The sequence below is a fragment of the Trachymyrmex cornetzi genome, unplaced genomic scaffold (genome assembly GCF_001594075.2).
Source record: "Trachymyrmex cornetzi isolate Tcor2-1 unplaced genomic scaffold, Tcor1.1 scaffold200, whole genome shotgun sequence".
NCBI lineage: Eukaryota > Metazoa > Arthropoda > Insecta > Hymenoptera > Formicidae > Trachymyrmex > Trachymyrmex cornetzi.
In genome coordinates, this window is record NW_017296637.1 from 96,567 (window position 1) to 112,832 (window position 16,266).

General features: G+C 28.3%; 1 protein-coding gene across 2 annotated transcripts in view; it reads right to left on the minus strand.

Moving 5' to 3' along the window:
- Positions 1–14,292, minus strand: part of LOC108759675 (fatty acid hydroxylase domain-containing protein 2) — a 20,961-nt gene extending 6,669 nt beyond the window's left edge. The window contains exons 1-2 of one of the 2 annotated variants that reach the window (XM_018505224.1): positions 14,099–14,292; positions 889–1,018 (exon numbers count right to left, since the gene is read on the minus strand). In XM_018505224.1, the coding sequence (XP_018360726.1) occupies positions 889–1,018; positions 14,099–14,123 (155 nt within the window). In that variant the 5' untranslated portion in view covers positions 14,124–14,292. Of the gene's footprint in view, positions 1–888; positions 1,019–7,194; positions 7,385–14,098 lie in introns of those variants that run through there. The other variant, XM_018505223.1, reaches the window with a different exon arrangement.
- Between the last annotated feature and the right edge of the window lie 1,974 nt (positions 14,293–16,266).

Consider the following 16,266-nt stretch of genomic DNA (forward strand, 5'->3'; position numbering starts at 1 on the left):
ATTCGCCTATCTTTAAACGTTAATATCTCGTTAAATATTGCGTCAACTGCAAAATGGTACAAAACTGTTTTGTTCCCCTTGATCCAATCTATGTCCCCACTGTGTTTCAGTCACATTTTTTGAGACACCCTGTAGATAAGTAACAGAAGAGCAGTGTAAAAAAAGAAATCAAGAAACACTATAAGTAAAATAAAATTGCATAAAAAGTTAATAATATAATGTTAAATATAAAGTTGACAGTATAATATATTATAAATGTTATATTTGATCCATAGCTAAATTTTTTGAGTTAAGCATTTTATCATTTTTATAATACCTTTCGGTAAAACTTTCCCTTAACACAGTCAGCCCCAATGATCTTCAAATGATCTTGACTTTGACCCTTAAGGTGATCCAGATCACAAATCTTTTCCGTCGATCGTTATTCATTAAAAAGTTATGAACAAACCAATTTTTAAAAATAGTATGTAATTTTCGAACGCAAGGTACATATATCAGTAGTATTTTCCCTTGACAGAGGGAGGTGGAGGTAGACCTTGCTGGAAAATTGTGCGCCCCTGAAGTAGGGGGAAGGTGGGGTGAAAGTCGCTTCGCGTGGAAAGTTGTGCATTTCTTAGCAGAGTCGCATAAAAATTGTTTTGTTCATAACTTTTTAATGAATAACAAGCGACAGAAAAGTGACCTTGATCTTCTTAAGGGACAAAGTCAGTTGGAGATCATTTGGGGCTGACTGTGTAAAAGGAAAGTTTTACCTACTTTTCATTTTATGTATATAAAATTTACAGAAATTTAATCAATCGAGAATAGAAAAAGAGCTAAGAGAAAGACTTAATTGTAACTCCATTTATGTGAATCATAAAGTACAGCAGAAATGACGTATTGCATTACCATGTCAGAGAATTGCAAAAAGCGGCGAATCCGACTACCACAGTTCCAATAACGAAAAGTACACTCCTTAAACTTGAAAGAAGCGTTGGTGGAGTTTGATTCTTCGAGGCATCGCCAATAGCGGGGGTTGCTGCAAACAACGATAAACCAATCATTAAAAGCCCAATTATCTTAAATAAAATGTAAAAGCGAAATATATATATATCTAATTTGCCAGTGATAACGTAGGTTTGTAAGACTTGTAATATAAAAGTTATCACAATTGCTAAACAAATTTGCTAAAAGAAAATAGTCTGTTCCGAGCAAATGGCTTTTGTTTTTTCATATTAGCTACCGCTATTTTGAAAAAGAATTCAATAAAATTATTTTTAACAAATAAAGTTAGTATTTAAATATATATACCATTTATACAAAATAATTAATTTATTATTAATATGTGAAAGGACTCATTATCTTTATTCCTTGCAAAAAATGTTTGTTAAACATAAGTATTTGGAATATTAAATTATTAAATATTATAACGTATACTCGTAAAGTTACAAAGCAATAACAAATCACAAAAATATAGAGATCAACAAATTTAAACGAGTTAGCAAGATGACAATCGTTAAATTCATTCTTTGTATTCTTTTTAAAATATATACATGTGAACGTTTCGAACTTTACTGAGTCCTCCTCAGCAACGCAAAGAATTAATTACATTTTAAACCTAATACATATCTAGAACGATATGATTATTTAAGAATCTCATAGATTTATAAACATGTTGCTAATTCGTTTAAATTCATTGACCTCTATATTTTTGTGATAAGTATTAAGTTTTAATTTCTTAAATTGCAAATATTAAGGTTATAATTATGTAATTTTTGTATTAAATTTTCAATATATATGAGGAAAAACTAATTGAACAAATATAATATGAGAGTTTACAAAATGTAAATGAAAAAATCAAAACTGTTAATATAGATTTATTTAACGAGACAAGAATTATCCCCTTAAACACTTGTCACAATGCATTCGTTTATTTTGTCAGAGTACTCTTGTGATGGCGCGTTGAGGCATTGTGAAAAGAGTGATCAATGGTCATTCTATTATGTAAGACAAATCAGTATTCCAGTGATGTATGTGACAGATGTTCAATTCAAAAACTAGTCACGAAGCAAAGGCAAGCGGAAATTTTCAATTGTTACTTCATGTTTATCGTAAAATTCGTTTACCATCAAACAAGATGGGGTGACGACAGAATGAAACAAATTTTCAATTTTCAAAAAACAAAGCTTGCTGTTGACTGTGAAACAGACATGAAACAGTTCCGATTCTATAGGTGTTTGATAAGTTATGATAAAACTCTCGTATATGGATACAGCGGACTAAACTTGTGAGTCGAAAAGTCCTCTATCATTTTACAATTTTCGCAATAGTTAACAAGGTATTAAAGTAATTATTTACAATAGGAGACTCCTCCCCAATGACCCTGACCTTGATATATCTTGTCACCCAGCAAACACAAAATTACATGTAACGTACCCGTTAGTTGTAATTTCCTACTCAACACACGTGTTATATTACAGTTATATTGTTAAGTGGGAAATTACAACTAACGAATACGTTATACGTAACTTTGTGTTTGCTGGGCAAGGTCATGATCCTGAGTGACCTTCAAGTTTTAGCTGTCGCTCGTTATGCGTTATAAAGTTATTAACATTCAGAGTTAGTAATTATTTCTCTGTTTTATATGAAAAGTCAGATAATTAGGCAGGGAGAGAAGTACGGAGTGAATCGATTAAGGAAATACGACTTTCCATGTGAAGCGAGTTCCACCTCATCTCTCTTCCTGCCAAGAGGCGTCCGACTTTTCACGCAAAGCAAAATCTAGCTGAATGAAAACGCTTTTTGGCAAGGTGAGGTGTAACTCGTTTCGCATGGAAAGTCGTAAAATATATTTTAAAGAAAATTTCTGTTTTATACAGAAACATTATTTTTCAAATTTGTTTGGTAATAACTTTTTAACGAATAACGACGTCTAAAACTTGTTGGAGATCACTCAAGGTCATGACCTCGACAACATATACCAAGGTCAAAGTCATTTTGGTAGTCATGTAAATAATTAAATTACGTTAAATTACGTAAATAATTAAATTAAAAAAACGATATTAAAATTACTAAAAATCGCCGAATATTGGTTTTCAATAATTTTTACTTAAGTATACTATCAACTTTACAGAAAAATAGCAAGAGACAAAAATTGTTTATTTTCTTCTCATAGAGTTCCAAGAATTTTTTCGGAATTTTTTTTAGTTGCATTTTCTCATGTTGGTAAAAGTGCCAATAAGAAAATGCAGTAAAAAGTTAATAAAAAATTCTGAAAAAATTCTTAGAGCTCTATGAGAAGAAAATAAACAATTTTTGTCTCTTGCTATTTTTCTATAAAGTTGATAGTACTTAAGTAAAAAATTATTGAATACTAATATTCGGTAATTTTTAGTAATTAATATCTTGTTAACTATTGCGAAAATTGCAAAATGATATAAGACTTTTCGATTCAGTTTAATTTATTCTACCGCTATTGCAAGAGCATTTTTTTCGTCATTTATTAAACATCCTGTATACACTCATATAATTTAGTTAAATTAAGAAATCGATATGAAGAAACCGTGGAAATTTTAACGTGCAGCCATTTATTATTTCAATATCAAAAAATCCAAAATAATACATATAATAAAAAATTATAAAAAATTTTAATATATAAGTTTTAATATAAGTTTTATAGTTGCAATATATAAGAAAATTGTACTTTAAGATGATAATATTAAGTTTTATGCCAGAAAATATTTAATATTAAGTTAATATTAAAAAATTTTGAGAAAAAGCTGAAATTTTTATTTTAAATTCTTATTAAAAAAAGAAACATTAAATTAATTAAAATATTTGTGAAAGCGATACATTTTTTTTAAATAAATATATAAATATAGGTATATCTAAAATGGATTACATATTTACATACAGATATGTAATCTACTCTTAATATTTAAAATAAGTATACGTTTGATATTTAAACAAAAGCGAGAAGGAAAGTTTCGACTCATCAAAACAAATATCAAACCTCTTATCTTTGTTGCGAAAATAATACAATATATCTAGACGGAATGTTATGATCATGATGTACGAATTATCAAGTAACATTCTCGTAAATACGCAGTACAAAATAAATTGTGACTCAGAAATTGACTTCAAATTATATTCAGTCGTCATTATAACGACGTAATACATATTCTTACATCATGATTATGATCTTCACATAGTTTCTCAATCTCTGAGAAATCTTAAAATATTGTTTAACGAAGAAAATGCAAAGTATTTAATAAAAACTTTTTTAAACTTTAATATTAATAAATTTTATTTAAAATAAAAAATAGTGACTGTTCCTAATGTTGTGCAGTCTTGTTTATTTATATCATTCATAATTTGATCACGCTTTGTGGAATTGTAACACTTTAACACTTTCGTAAAAAGTAAAAAGTAATTCACATTTGCATTTGCATTTTTGTTTCTTTATTTGCGTTGTTATTCATTTTTTTATTTTATAACGTTGCATTGAGACATATGTGTATTCTACAATTATAATATCTCTATTATTTACACCTCCTTTTTTATAAATTTTATATAAAATTCATTGATATTTAAATTAAAAATATTTTTGTCAAATACGTTGTAGTTTCTTTGTTAAACTCAATTTACACACACTTAAATTTTACATACTCGCGCGCGCGCGTATAGCAATATTAATAACAAAATAATAATGTTCTCTATTAGAATTTATTTAAGTTTATTTCTTAATACAATATCTAAGAAAGAGAAAAAGAATAAGAGAATACCCCATAATAAATGCTAAGCATAAGAAAATTAAAAAATTCAGAGAGAGTAAAGATACATAAAATAATTTATTTAAATTTTATTACTACTTTTATCTTATTAAAAAGTAAGAAGTAAGAAGTTGCGAGACTCCTATATCTTAATGTAATATGTACCATAAAAACAAGTCTTTGAGAATTATATAACATGCAAAACATATGTAAATTATAAATCAAGAGAAAGTATACGAAGGAAATAATGTAATGGTTTTATCAATTAGTAATTACTCAATTTTATATCTATGTACTGGCAACACATGTTAAGCAACTGATTACTTAAGAAAATGTTCAGTTGACGTTATATTAAATCGATTCATTAAATTTACATTAAATCGTTACATTGAATTAATTAATTATTGATAAGAATTTATATATGACTCATGCAAAAGTATATTTGCATTTATTTCATCCTCTATGACTTTAACGCGCACTCTTGTATTGTCAGTTATTTATTTATTTATTATACAGAATTCTCTACGGTATCGACCAATCGAATCGCAATAATGCAACCGTGAATAGAACGTCTTCAATAACACCTCTCACAAAGAAAGTGAATTATTAATTGAATTATTAATCATAACAATAAGCAACACAAACGTAATATTTTTTACATCTATCGAGGACGATTGTACGCATATCTAGAGCGTACAGTAATTGCCTCACAACAATCTTCGTTGCGTCAAGATGTTAGTGCGATAACCTCGAGAACTGTATTAAGCTAAATATTTTGTTTGGTATTTTGTCATCTATTTATTTATTCATAAATATCTTATTATTTCAACTTTGTAGATAAAAAACGTATTTCAATAAGAAGAAAATTTATGCATAACATTATCGATTAGAAATGTTTGAAAGGTAAAAGTTTAAAACGTAGATAGATAACAAGAATTTACTTCGATTAATATCAAATTGACTTTATTTTGAGGAAACTTAAATTAAGAGTTGCTAAGGCAGATATCTAATATCAGAAGTAAAATAGTTGAACTGCAATGGCGAATTCAGTAAAATTTTATTATTAAACGTCAATTCTATAGATACGGCAACTTTGATGTCGCGTTTGAGAATTGATATTGATAATATCATAAAAAGTCACACGAGAATAAAGTACAAATTTTTTTCATATTTTTCTCAATAAAAGAAATATTATCTTCCTTGTATATGTAGATGACCTAGAACATTTGCTAATATGGATCTAACACATTATTATTGATCATTATCTGCACAAAGAAACGCATACTTATCTAAATTAAAAAAAGTGATCTTCGCTTACGATATGAATATAAATTTCTCAGACAATAAGGCAATATATTAAATTTGCTTGTAAAAATGGAACACTAGTTTAAGATCGCACTTCGAAATGCGTGGAAACAATTTAAAATGTTTATTCCTTAATAATTATGTATGGTTATATATCGATTATATTTGACTTTTCCGAGCAAAAAAAAGTTGCAAAAACTTCCAGACTTGTATTATGTATTATGCTAAATAAACATTTTTTTTTGTTTAAGTAATCAAAGCCCGATAAAAAATTTTTTATGCATGAATATGTATAAATATATATAAACTAATATATAAATACGCATAAATATTCGTAAACATGTATAATTATATATAAAATACGTCCATACATGTTCACACATCCTTTTTTCTCTTGTAAAATTACTTTTTAGTGTAATAGAAATAATAATAATAACGTGAAAACATTAAAATAATTTAAAAAATAATTTTCGCACTATTTGTTTTAGAAAAAATCAAATTTGAAGAAATGTAAAAAAATTATTTACGTATATATAATTATATACAAAATTATGCATAATTATGTATAAGCAATTTTTTTTTACATTTTTTCAAACTTGTTTCTTTCTAAAACAAACAATGCGAAAATGATTCCTTTAATTATTTTTTATATTTCCATATTACTATTATTATTTCTATTACATTAAAAAGTAATTTTATAAAAGAAAGAAGGATGTATGAACATGTATGGACATATTTTATATATAATTATACATGTTTATGAACATTTATGCGTGTTTATGTAAGTTTATACATATTTATACATATATTCATGCATGACAAATTTTTTACCGGAAGTGTTAAAAAATTTAGATTAAAATAAAAATACAGTAATCTTAAAATAAGAAAATACAAATTGCATAAAAAGAATTGTTGTTATACATAGTATACATTTTATTTTCGATTGCAGATAATTCAGACAACTTTTTTGAAATAATTTTTTTGAAAACTTTGTTATTTTATGGAAGAGGAATGAATAGTTGTCTAAGAAAGAGTATTGACAGAGTTAGTTTCACACAATTCATCTGTACCATGAAATAGAAGAGGAATAGTACACAAACAGCCGTCAAGTATCGAACTTCAACATTATAGCACTTACTTTTAATATTGCACTCTGACTTTTGTGGAGTACGTCGAATTATATGTGGCCAAAACATTGTTCTAAACGAGCAATGGCAACTAGTTTCTCAAGTGGCTCCAGACCGAACGCGTTGTACTCGATCATTCACTACTGCTAACTGCTACACCTCGCGTCGTTAAACGAGACGCACTGACCAGCAACGATTCACGACTCGCCAGCAAAGGCTCGAGAACGATGCGCCCGTGCCCGTCGCCCCGGCGCCTTCAGTTTCCTTTGTTTACGCCGCGAATAAGGTAGGGATGCATAATTCGATATGTCGAGATCAATGCTTCTCTCTCGATATTGATGAATTCGGTATTTTTTTGCGATTATTTTAAGTATAAATATAATTTTCGATTGATACTATTGACCATTTATCAAAATAATAATATCGAGATCTCTATATTTACTGTTTTTATATTTATCTTTATATTTTCTGTTTTTATATTTACAAGTCACGTTCAAGTTTCATTTTTTCGTAAAACAGGAAATGAGATAATCGCATACTAAATGTATCGAGACACATGGATAAATCCAGATATTTTTCGATGTAAGACATATTTTGATTTTAATATCAAATATTTAAAAAATAGTATCAATAATATACATTTTAAAAAACTTTGAACTATGTCGCGAAACATTTCTATTTAATGAAAGGTGAGACATTTGAAATGATTAAGTCATTTTTATTTTAATTATTTTTAATAGCAGACTTTTAAGATCATATTTTATCATTTGTTGAATTAAAAATTATTGAAAATTGTGATTTTGGTAATTAAAAAAATTATAGAAGCACTAAAATTTTTCGCTTTTTTTCGAGCTCTTATAATAAAAATAAAATTTACATGTAAGAGTAAGTGAAAGAGTGATTTCGTTCGAATTTTCACTATCGAACAAGTACAATTATAATTTCAAAGAGTGCTGCAGGTCAGTTATGCAGGTAGCTATATTTAAGTGCAGCGATCTTTAACATTTTTTACATTATTGATAGAAAAGAATCATCATTATATATGAGACGTTAAACGAGATGCAAAAGCAGGATGCATGAGAATTCATTTGGAAGATGCTCCCATACTCACATTTCTCTCTCTATGTCTTCGACAGATAATCAAAGGCTTCCATTATTGCAACATTTCTTGATACATATTTTACGATTTAGGATAATTTAATTTCTAGAAACACATTTGATAATAACGAAAAACAAGTTTTAAATAGATTTTTAAATTGAATAAATGTATTTTATTACATTATATTTTGTCGAAATTAAAAACTTGTTTTTCGTTATTATCAAATATGTTCTTGTCGAAACTCTATACTCATCTTCAACTTTACTATAATTTCAGTTTTACTTTAATTTCACAAAAATGATAACAGATAATATACGATAATGATGATAAATACATTACATGTTTTTTTAAACTTATTTTTTATAGACTAAATTTAAATACCATTAACAAAAACTTTTTAAAGATAAGTAATTATTTTATGGAAAGAGATAAAATTTTTTCAATTTTTATATATTGAAAAAATTATGTAGAAGATTATAATCCTATTTTTCTAACGTTTTCAGTGTAGATAAATAACGTTTACTTCTATATTTCATATAGATTGAATAATAACTTTATACAATATTTCATCCGGGAAAAGTTCTATATGTAATTACATATAATTATATATAAAATTTTTAATCAGTTTATATATAATTGAATAGAACTATTGATTTATATATAAATATATATAACGGGAAAAAAATTCCATATATAATTATATATAAAAATTTCGGGCAAATTTAATATGTAATATAATTATATATGTATAATTTAGGAAACAATATTAATTTATGTATACAGTTATACATAGTAACGTACGCAAAATTTTTCACTGGGCCATAAGAAATATATGAATATAATTCAATTTTTTATTTATAGTAATTTTATATATAATGTTTTTTCACACGTAATTTTTTATATGATATATATATATATATATACATAAAATTATATATGAAAAGTAGAACTATTTATACAATACAATATTGTTGGAATATTGCAATGTTGCTGTAATACTGCTGTAATGATATCTATTGATTAGATATGTCATAATTATACATCTATTAACATTCAAGCACGGTTTATCGTTATCTGGTTAATTTGTAATTAAGCTCAATCAGTTAATAAAAAACCGGACCTCGCGGAGTTCGTGGATTATCGAAGTTCCCGTACAATCGCAGAGGTCAAGCAACGCTATGTATTACAGATGGGGTACAGCTTAGGATGATCGCTTAGGAATATGCAAAAAAATTTTAAAAAGTAAAGATAAAAAGAATTAAAATTTTACGACAGAAATTGGAAGTATGTTGTAGATTACTGACAATAAAACATAAGCACATTATTTGGATGACAAATTGTATTAATATAAAAATTAAAAGATTTGAAACATTTATATATAATAAATAGACATTTATATATAAAAATGTTTTATATATAAATAACATAAAACAACTTCCCTTGAAATATAACAATATTTTAAATATTAAATACAATAATCGATATTTTTTATGTCAGTCAATAAAGAAAAAATTGATAATGTATCTTTTTGATAAATAGCGGGATTAAGTTAAATACCAACATAGTAATTATTGGGCAATTATATTAGAAAAGGAAATCTATAACAGAATTAACAGAGTTTCAATTTATTAATGTTACATTTTTAGTTATACATTTATTTTGAAAATAATAACACTAGAATTATACGAAATAAAAAATATTGCTAACATCAGTTTACACTGCATCAGTTTATATTTCATTCAAATTAATGAAATATTCAAAAAAATAGTAAATTTAGAGAGCTTTTACTGATATTTGTATATTTTTAAGTAACAAAGAAACGTACCTTCCATAACTACGCAATAAATCTAATAATGTGAATCTACTAAATAATCGTTAAATATTCGGGAAAAGAAGAAGTTCCATTATAAATCCATTATCTTGATAAAAATAAAGTTAGTAATAGAGAAAGAATGGAAAGAGATACGTAGGGTTGCCAACTTTAAAATTCAAAGTTATTACCGGTATTTTCACGTGGATTATATAAAATTACCAATTTTTACTGGCCATAACCGCAACCTTTATTTAAATAATTTCGGAGGTATATAATAATTCAAGATAAAGCTATGTGTAATTAAGTAAAAACAATAATAACATTTTTTTTATGTATTAAAATTTTTCTTTATTTATTAAAAAATATGAACATTAAATAAACGTAACTGAAATTCCTTAGGCTGGCGTTCCATGCGGAAATTTACAGCTCAGTGATGAAACATGATGATACTTTTACAAAATTTTTTAATTGATGATGAAAAATGTTCATAAAAATTGTAAACAAATGGAAAATGATTTATTTATATAAAAATGCTAAATTAAAAATAATCCATCCGTAGAACAATTTAAGATTTTTAGAATCGGACTTTTAATCTCAGAAAATTTTGCATTTTTTTGTATGATAACGGTTTCGATATAATTATTTGAATATTCGAGCGATATAATTATTTGAATATGAGCGATATTTTAAATTTATGCAACTTACAAATCAATAACTTTACAAAAAAAATCTCACATTTTTTTCGCGAACGACACGTGTGTCATATTTTTATCTGTAGAATAGGTATGTTAGCAAATTAAAAAAAAAATGAAATGGTCCTGCCAGCTTAATATTAAGCCAGCAGCGCCACGATTTTTTTCACACACGGTACAAAATTATCATTAATGGTACAATTTGGTACAAAATACGTATTAAAAATTTTGATAGGTTTGATTCGATTCTGCTGATTTGGTCCTGCTAGCTTTATAGAGCTGAAATTTACGAAACGGAACAGCGCGATCAATTATAACTCTGCAGTCATTACTCTCCTTTTTTTTCTGCGATTATGATTGGTCTCGCTGTTCCGTTCAGCTGTAAATTTCCGTTCATGGGACGTTAGCCTTTAGTCTACTTTTTTTTTTGTTTAAAATCATATTTTTGTCCGATTTGGCAGCAATTATCAATGTAGAATGGCTAATATATACAGGAATTCTGAATACGGTTCTCTGAATGATTTTTTAAATATTCATACATAAATTTCTATCTTAATTATCAAGTCGATTGAATCATCTGTCCATAAATTATTCATAATACTAAAAATACATTTCACTCCACAATCATTTGTAAATTCTTTTCAAATTTGGCCGGATCTTACCGACCAAGGTCAATGGCCGGTAAGATACGTGTACACTCATAGAAAAGATTTCTATTATTCAATGATATTACTCTTCGAACTAGAATAAAATAAAATGTACAATATATAGAGCCAATCATATTTATTCTTCAGAAAAGAATATTTTCTTCTTAAATGAAAAATTCTAAAATCTAGTATAAAATATTCTTAATGCTATTCCATTCATTTTCTTAACAGAAAAATTTAGATTATATTTTTCGGCAACAGAAAACTTGCAGTTAGGATTCGAACTCAGAATCTTTCGTTCCGCGTATCTCATCTAAGCGCGCTACATCACGAGAGCTTCGCTGTCATATGATGCTGTAGCATCACGTATATAACACTACATAGACTTATTTTAAACGTAAAAATATATAAACCTAAATTTATATATGTTATATACTAGTCTCAAGACAAGATGTCGATTTTATTTTATTCGAGGGAGTAGAATAAAAATTGATTTAATTTTAGTACAGTTATAATTTTATACTGTATACAGTTGAACTAAGATTAAGTATGTCAAGAATATTTTTCTTCTCGATATTAGAAATCTTTTCTGAGAGTCCATCAGCAACCGGTCAGAGAGTAAAAATAACGGCCAGGCCAGTTCGTTACCGGTCAATTGGCAACCCTAGAGATATGACATTCACGCTAATGTAAAAAAAATTGCGAATTGCTAAGAACATACAATTTTGTTAGATTTAAGGCTATTTTTAGATCGTTATTACTAGAGGTAAGGCTTCGATATACACTGGCCTCCTTGAACACAATCTTAGTGAAATAAAATGTCATATCCGTTGATGTAACAATATAAATGAAATCTTATCGCATCGAAGATGAGGATGTATGATATAGTACAAGACAATGCACATGACTGATTTCCAACACAGTGTTATGACTTGATCGCATCAACATTAGTTACTAATAATTAAATAAACTTTGCTCCTTTGTTCTCTTTATAGATTAGCAAGATATTATTGTAAGTAAAGGAAGAAAGAAAGAAAGAAATATAAAACAAAGTTTTGTTCAAATAAGGAAAAATCATGCAATAGAAAACATAAAATTTCATCATAATTTGAGAAAATGAATTGTAAATAACGTAATTTATAAGATATACAATAAAAAAGGAAATTATACCCTAGAATACGTTTTATGACGAAAAAAAGGTTTATAAATTATTAAAATTCCCCCTCAACCGCTCAACATGAATTAATCATAGAATTCAATTTAAATGCGAAACAAAGTATTAAAAGTGATGTAAATCTCTAAGCTACGAGGAATAATCTTGGAAGCAAGTGAAAAACCAAGATTTGAGAAATTCTACAATTTTAATCAATAATTTGCTCCAATGCAACCAATGTATAATTTTTATTATTAAATAAGTATTCTTTTTATACCTAAAAGCGACTGGAAAGCGTTGTTTGTACCTACATTGTAACTGTCGTATTAATTTTATTATAAGATTTATTCTATAAGGAGCTTAAATTTGCACAAATTGGTGCGCAGTTCAGGTGTAAATAATGTATTATGTGAATCTACATTTAATTAGCATATTGCATAAACATGCAACACTTTTCAATCATATACAGATTAAAAAAAAAGAGATCGATAAGATTATAATGTAAATTAATCTACAATGTAAATAGATTGGTATTTAAAGGAGGAACTCGACTAAGCCGATGTAATTAGTTTTATATAGATAAAACGAAGTATATAGCAGACTAAATATAATCAAATATGTGGATATTGGTTTCCACAAATAGTCAGACGTTACGATACATTTATCATTAACTTTGTTTCCAGTAGAACGAATTTTCGGAGTTAGATTCGTTCTTGTAGAATTGGCGCACACAAAAGCATCCGTGACGCGTCGCAAGCGAAATATCGATGTTTTGACACGACATTCCGTTTCAGAACAAGGGAAACCGGGTCAAGCCCTCACGATGAAAACAGAAATTTCGTTATTGATCAAGTGTATATTACGCGCATCGGTGAACGTGCGAAGCTCCAATTTCTTCATGTGGAATTTTTCTGCGTTATCCGCTGCCACCTCACAAAGTGATATCGAACAAAAAGACAAAACGATATCATTTCTACGGAAGCCTCGTTTTTTCTCGGAAAAAAAAAATAGAAATTCGCACGATATAGTTTCTACGTACGATAGAAAGCTCGAGTTCTCCGCGGACAAGTTTCGCTCTCTACTCTCGACTCTCTGAGAGTCGTTCGAAGGGGAATTCGGCGATGAAAAAATTCGCGAGAAGAAAATCGCCAACGGGAGAACGAACTCTCGCGCAGAAAACTCCTCTCTCCTCGTCGTGAAAGAAGTCACAGCTCAAATCCTGTTCGCGCGCATCGCTATCGGAATTTCGTTCGCGACCATCAAAAGTCATCAAAGTCAAAATGATCGTGGAATAGGTTCTTTCCTTCGCAGAGTAGGGAAGATAAAATGGTTCATCCATAACACGTATACTGCGAACATAGGCGCGTACCTCTCATGCGTACGTCGACTTCCTTCAACCGTTCATCCATGACCGCGAGCTATCAAGTGGGAGAGTTAGGGAGGGCCAAGCGCGATGGGATATTTTCGTGGTACTCGTACGATTTCTCCATGCGATCGTATAATTTTCCTACCTTTGCACAGCCGCTGCACCTCCATCGTCGTACACACGGCGGCGGTGCGTCAAACTGGGAAAACTACGCTGCTCCTCGACAATCACGGGCAAGCGCGGATAGTCGATAGGCACACCGACGGCGATGACGCGAGCGGCGCCGAGAGCTGCAAGTGCGCCGTTGCGTTGCGCGCGATGCTTTGCCTTCGCGCGATGCCGACGTCAAGAATATGTTCAGCGTGTCCTGGTGATACAACTGATACGGATGTCAGAGTGTCGTCGAAGCGCTTATTCAATTTCAACGTTATTTTTCGACACTGTATAATTACAAATTAATTATTCTAATGTACATATTGACCTTGATTTGGTGTATATAACTGTTCGCGTTGTCGGGTCCTCGCTTGAATAAAAAATTATTCCAGTTAGAAGTACGTAGCGTAATTTTATTTGTATTTCACTCATTAGTGAATAAAGTTGTAATATTCTTGATAAAAATAAGAATATTAACCCAGATAGCGCAACTGATCCATTTGATTTTGAAGAATATTCATCTTCTTAAGTTCTTTGTGGAATAGCGTAATCTGTTTGAAATTAACTCAAAGAGGATTCAAAAATATATAGTGCAAATATATATATATTTATATGTATACAGGGTATTTCTGAAATAACGCCCACACTAATCATATAGTGCTTTTCGTAATAAAAAACTGAATCGAAAAGTCCTCTACCATTTTGCAATTTTCCCAATATTTTTTTTTAATTACCCACTGAGCAAAATATTTAAAATCGACATATAAAACAACTTTTAAGATATCTTTAAGAGTTCTCTCTCTCTCTCTCTCTCTCTCTCTCTCTCTCTCTCTCTCTCTCTCTTTAAGAAACATCTTTAAAATGTTTCACAAAGAACATTGAAAAATACCTTTAAATTGTTTTATACATCGATTTTATCCGTTTATTCAGTAACCTTTAGAAATTAATATTTCGTTAACTACTGCGAAAATTGCAAAATGATAGAGGACTTTTCGATTCAGTTTTTTATTAGAAATAGCACTATATGATTAGTGGGCATTATTTCAGAAACACCCTGTATTTGTATATACGTTACTTTTAATAAAAGTAATTATTTAATTTGCATAAAAGTCAAAGTATGATTTATTTTTATATAAAATAAAAAAGGATATCTTTTGAATTTAAAAAAGGGTCCGGGAAAAAATGTTTCATATACAATTATATATAATTATATAAAAAATTGACATATTTTATATACAATTACTATAAAATATGTCTATTTATATAACATTTTTTCCCGGGAGTTTACAATTGATGACATAAATGTGAATTAAGTGATCTTTTGAGACTCTCAGAAATATTTTTAGAACATAAATAAGACGAAATAGAGGAATTTTTATTTCGTATAAATTGGGAATAAAAAAGAATTCTTTTTGGACTCTTTATACTTATCTGGGAAGTGATAAAATAAAATTTGATAGAAATAAATTTGAAGAATACAGGAATGAAATAAAAAAAGATACTGCATGTTGATCTGCTTCTAAATTAGAAGAATCAGATTCATTACTGAATTATTGTCCTTATCGGAAGATAAGTTCCTTTTTTAGGGTTAACAGTACTTATGTCATTCCCATTTTTATTTTATGTCTAATGAACGAAACTATATAAAGATAAATATATAATGACATAAATAGCTCTAATGGATATTTTCCACTTGATGACACATCATTCTGCCTTTTTTGTATTCAGTGGCTAACGAAGATAATAGAACGACGTACGCTTGTGTCGACTTAATTGCGTATCACCGAATGGAAAGTTACAGCGTTATTCCTCGAATTAGGATGGTGTATTTCAAAATGACGTTTACATGAAGTATTTATGTATTGTTAAGTTTATTGTTAATAAGTTTATACGAATCTTTTTTATGTAAATAGTATATATATATATATATAAGTAATGTATATATAAATAATGTAAAATATGTAAATTTATTACAAAGCGAATAAAACAATAGAAAAAAGTAATTATAAATTTCATGATTGTTAATACATTTAATTTTAATATTGATAAATAAAAATATATAAGCTGTAAAATAAAAACTTTATGTGTAGTCCAAAGCAACGACAACAGAACAATAGGCACATTATATTCTATCTATAGAGACTTTAGCGCAACTCTGCT